Genomic DNA, 5312 nt, shown 5'->3' with positions numbered 1-5312 from the left:
TATTAATTAGGTTTTATGGTGGTTCTAACTTCCAAACTTCCAGTGATGAATGTTGACATGTTTTTTGCTTAGGCATTTCTTTGGGCTTTAAGCCACTTCGACGACATAAGTAATGTGGTCCATTAGACCTTCCAGAAAAAGCTAAGAACATTTAACCCAAGGCCCAAGTGACATATTCTTTTGGTTTACTATTTACCCAACTAATGTTTAGCCTAAGTAGCATACAACTAAAACACTTTTAAGAGCATAAAGTAAACCATTTGCAAGAACACGGGCATACGAACGAAATTATGTGAAAACATATGAACTCTGGTTTTAGATTTTACCATATGTGATTCTATTTCAAACTTTTCGTAATTGTCTTCCTCAATTTTGTGATAGAAATATCTTTATAAAAAAAACTATATAAGGACACCAACTGATATTATGTATTCATATTATATGTTGAAGACGAAAATTATCACATCATTAATCCGATACGAGCCTGCGACCTTGTCTTCAGAGGTATTATTGAATGTTTTTTATTTTCGTTATGTAACGCCACATGATGCACATTTATTCGAAGTAAAGCATGTATTCACATAACAAAATTAATGCATTGATTTTTAATATGGTAATTATATTTAAATTTTTTCTACATTGTCAGCTCAATATTGTGATTGGAAAGATCTTTAAAAATAAATTTGACGATTTTCTTTTGTAAAAGTAACATCATATTTTGCGAATTGATATCATTTTTGCAACACATGATGTAACTTTTGTGAAAATTAAACAATTGCAAAATATAATGTTATTTCGGAGTGGAGCCGTTATAAAACTGCAAGTCCCTAATATGGTTTTTAATAAAAGAAGAGATATTTTATGATAAGTTTTTTTTTTTAAAAAAAAAAAATTGTCATGATATCCTTCCTTTTTGGTATTTTTGTGAATATTCTTTAAATATTACTTTAAGAAATACTCCTTTCGCCTTATGTATATTGTCCGTTTTTAACTTTTAAGCCTTCAACTTTAATCTTAAATATTTTTATTTGTATTATAAATTACTTTGATCAAACTTAATATACTTCCTTTTTTGGTTTTTTTGTGAATATTCTCTAAATATTACTTGAAGAAATAGTAAATGTTATTGGAGAAAGAAACAAAGTTTTTCAGGTAAAACACATATGCGAAAATTTCCTAAGTATAACAAGAGGGGAGAGAGACAGATTGAAACTTTGATTTGCTCGAACCCCGATTAGCTGAAATCGGTATAATCTCGATCGTGAGAAGGTATCTGATTACCAATCCAATCTTATGATTTTGCTTCTAAATTTTGTAATCTGTGTATTTTCTCTCACACTCGTTGGGGATCTCCTACCGACTTCGATTTCTCTTTGATGATGATGTTGATAATTCATTATTTGATCTTTCTCTTCATTTTTACACATGGATGAATCGAATTAATCGTTGCAATAGAGGAAAGTGTAATCGACGATTCGAAATCACCTTTTTCTTTTGTTGTGTTGCAGAACCTAAATTGTTTCCTCGTCAATTCCGACTCCTGGTAACGTCTAGTGTGAGTTACAGCTCATTTTTTGTTTTCAGAAATTTTGATGATCTGTTTAGCTGCTTTTATGTATGTCGGTAATCCGATGAGTGTTTATAGCTCACGCGTAATGAATCTTTCTTTTGTTTTTGAAGTCTTTGTCAAGAACAATTGAGTGATTATCTTAGTTAGATACAACAGATACACTAGTACATATTGACAGTTGTGAAATTCATTGATTATTTTTGTTGTGCAGCTGCAAAATGGCGTCGGTTGTTGCAAAACCATGTAGTAATAGTAGTAGTAGTTCCAGTCATGTATCAGCTGTTGCAATGGTGCAAGAAAATGGGAGTAGGAATAAGAGAAAGTTTAGAGCTGATCCACCACCTGTAACAGACCCAAGCAAAACAAGTTCTCCTTCTCAGAATGAATGCCTGGGTTATGAGTTCTCTGCTGAAAACTTCAATGGCTGTGACATGTGTAGCTTCAGTCATGAGAACACAGATCCTGTTGAACTTGATCTAGGGCTCTCTTGTTCAGCATCAGTAGGAACATGTGAGGCCGGGCGGAATCATAACAGAGCAGAAATAGAAGCAAGTGATGAATTCCATGATGCTGATTGGAGTGATCTCACGGAATCTCAGCTGGAAGAGCTTGTTTTAGCAAACTTGGACACAATTTTCAAGAGTGCCATTAATAAAATAGTTTCTTTCGGTTACACGAAAGAAGTTGCTACTAATGCTGTTTTGAGGTCTGGTCTTTGTTATGGCTGTAAAGATGCCGTGTCAAATATCGTGAACAACACTTTGGTTTTCCTTAGAAATGGGCAAGAAGTTGATTCATCAAGAGAGCATCAGTTTGAAGATCTACAACAGATGGAGAAGTACATATTAGCTGAACTTGTGTGTGTTGTTCGTGAAGTCAGGCCTTTCTTCAGTACAGGGGATGCAATGTGGTGCTTGTTGGTATCTGACATGAATGTCTCTCATGCTTGCACAATGGATAGCGAGTCTTTAAGTAGTAGTAGTAGTAGTAATATGGTTGGTGATGTGTCTGATCCCAATCCCATAGAAACACAGCCAAGAAAGGAAGTTAATAATAGTGAAAGTCATTCTTCCCTTTGTCCCCATAAATCGGCTTCAGAACCTCAACCACTTGTAATGACCTCTTGTGGACATAATTCTAGCTTTAGCAGCCCACCAGTTAAACCAAAGACTCCCTTTGTTTTAAATAGATTTGCATCAGAGAAAGAGAACCATGTGAGTAAATGTAAATCCCAAAACCATGAAGTGAGTGGTAGAAAGATTACTGGAATCAGTAAAAGAGAATCAATACTGAGACAAAAGTCTGTTCATTTGGAGAAAAGCTATCGTACATATGGCTCTAAAGGGTCTTCAAGAACAGGAAAACTCACGAATTTTGGTGGGTTGCTACTGGATAAAAAACTAAAATCCGTATCAGAATCTACAGGTATCAATCTCAAAAACCTGTCTTTGAAAATAAACAAGGGAGTGGCACCTCAACGTTCAGATTTCAACACAGAGACTTGTGGTAATAGCAATCCTCCTACATTACCAAAAACCCATAATAACCCTCCTGCATCTGCATCTGAAACTGAATTATCTCTTTCAAACCCACCAAAACAAAATGATGTTCATGTTTCTTCTAATCCTAGTTTTTCAGCCATCCCATATGACAAATGGATCTCACATGCTAAAAAAGATGAAACAATTATGAAACTGGTTCCAAGGGTACATGAGCTTCAGAACCAGTTACAGGAGTGGACAGAATGGGCGAATCAGAAGGTTATGCAAGCTGCACGCAGACTTGGTAAAGACAAAGCTGAGCTGAAATCACTTAAATTGGAGAAAGAAGAAGTGGAAAGGTTAAAAAAGGAAAAACAAACATTAGAGGAAAACACAATGAAGAAGCTTTCTGAAATGGAGAATGCTTTGTGTAAGGCGAGTGGGCAGGTGGAACGAGCTAATTCTGCTGTTCGTAGGCTGAAAGTTGAGAATTCCAATTTGAGACATGAGATGGAGGCTGCGAATTTAAGGGCTGCTGAGTCAGCTGCCAGCTGTGAAGAGGTGTCAAAAAGAGAGAAGAAGACGCTTATGCAGTTTCAGTCATGGGAGAAGCTAAAAAGCTTGATTCAGGAGGAGCTTATAACCGAGAAACGCAAGTTCACACAGTTACAACAGGATCTTCAAGTAGCTAAACAACAGCAAGATCAACTTGAGGTATTTCGTTTTTATTGTTTTTTTCATTTTTCATTTTATTTTAACCAACTATGAAGTATGAATTTGGTTTTTTTTTTTTTTTTTAATTGCAGAGCCGATGGAAACAGGAAGAGAAAGCAAAAGAAGAGTTGGTGAGAGAGGCGAATTCGTATAGAATAGGAAGGCTAGAGGCTGAATCTTCAGCCAAATTAAGAAACGAGTTAACAAGATTAAAAGCAGATAAAAATCTACAAAGATACAAACAAGATATCGAAAAGCTTCAAAAGGAAATCTCCATGTTGAATCTAAAATCCAATTCTGTAAAAATAGCTGCTTTAAGGGGTGGTGTTGATGGAAGCTACGCAAGTAAATTAACCGAAATCAAAACCTCAAATTCCCAACAAGAATCCCAGACACAGACACTTTACACCTCCAAAATGATGAATAATAATAACCCCCATGGTGTTGGTAATTATAATGGTGGTGGAGTAGGGGTAAAACGGGAAAGGGAATGTGTTATGTGTTTGTCCGAGGAAATGTCGGTTGTGTTTCTGCCATGTGCGCATCAAGTTGTGTGTACGACTTGCAATCAGCTTCATGAGAAACAAGGAATGAAAGAGTGTCCTTCGTGTAGAGGAGCTATACACAGGCGTATTTGTGTACGCTATGCTCGTTCTTGATGAACACAAACTTGAGCTTTTTTTTTTATATACTTTTTTTGCAAAATAATTGAGTGCGGAATGTTTTTTTTTTTCATATTTGTTTCGCGTGTTGATGAAAGTTTGGACATTTGAGGTTGTTATAATGATTGCTTAAAGTTAAAACCAGTTGTCTTGTGTTGGGGTTTGATGTAATAAAGACATGTAGGTTACTAAGGTCAGGCTTTTGGGTTTTTTTTTGGTGGTGTTATGTTTTTTAGTTAAGTTGTATCTAAATTTTCGGATGTGTTAGATTGATCTTCGGATCCGTATACATGCGAGTCACCTTCCGGTCCAGTCATCCTCGGGATGGAATACCCTAGGTGGAATGCCAATATATAATGGGTCCAGTCAATAGTCGGGATGGAATACCCTCGGGCCTAATCAACCATCGGGTTGGAATGCCCACGGTTTGTTGGCCCACACACATAGTAGTAAAGCATCAACCACCAACCAAAATATGTGCACATATAACAGATAAACATATAATAAGTCATCAGACAATCAGACAGATCTACATATCACTAAACATAATATCATCATATATACCAAGATACATATCTAACAGATCACTACAACACGATAACATGCTATCACATAACATGATATCTAATCCAATGACCCGACTTTGGTGCCTTAGACCCATAAGTACAGTGAGAAAAACTCACCTCACAGTCTGGACAAAAGCTAATGAGGTCTCGACTCTGAATCTGAGCTCTAACCGCCACCTATCCAACCAAATGACCAATTCTCAATCACAATCCCAAAATACCCAAAATACCCTTAAGTCAAACTTGGTCAAAGTCAAAGTCAAACCGATCAAATCCATAAGTCAACTGAGTCAACTCAGCCGAGTCGACACAGTACGTG

The 5312-nt window shown here is 36.2% G+C and overlaps 1 protein-coding gene across 2 annotated transcripts; it reads left to right on the top strand.

Moving 5' to 3' along the window:
* The first annotated feature begins 1113 nt into the window (after positions 1–1113).
* LOC145165737 (putative E3 ubiquitin-protein ligase RF298) lies at positions 1114–4637 on the top strand. Of its 2 annotated transcripts, XM_079084568.1 has the most exons (4): positions 1126–1269; positions 1509–1555; positions 1782–3765; positions 3858–4637. In XM_079084568.1, the coding sequence occupies exons 3-4, from the start codon at positions 1789–1791 to the stop codon at positions 4422–4424; spliced, it is 2544 nt and encodes an 847-aa protein (XP_078940694.1). In that variant the 5' UTR covers positions 1126–1269; positions 1509–1555; positions 1782–1788; the 3' UTR covers positions 4425–4637. The 2 variants fall into 2 exon arrangements, with proteins under 2 accessions (XP_078940695.1, XP_078940694.1); XM_079084569.1 differs by lacking the exon at positions 1509–1555 and having other exon boundaries at positions 1114–1269.
* The last annotated feature ends 675 nt before the right edge of the window (positions 4638–5312 follow it).

The sequence above is a fragment of the Lactuca virosa genome, chromosome 3 (assembly GCF_052849685.1).
Source record: "Lactuca virosa cultivar CGN04683 chromosome 3, Lactuca_virosa_CGN04683_v6, whole genome shotgun sequence".
In the NCBI taxonomy this organism is placed as follows: domain Eukaryota; kingdom Viridiplantae; phylum Streptophyta; class Magnoliopsida; order Asterales; family Asteraceae; genus Lactuca; species Lactuca virosa.
The sequence above is the reverse complement of the archived record's forward strand: the minus strand, read 5'-3'. Positions and strand labels throughout refer to the sequence as shown.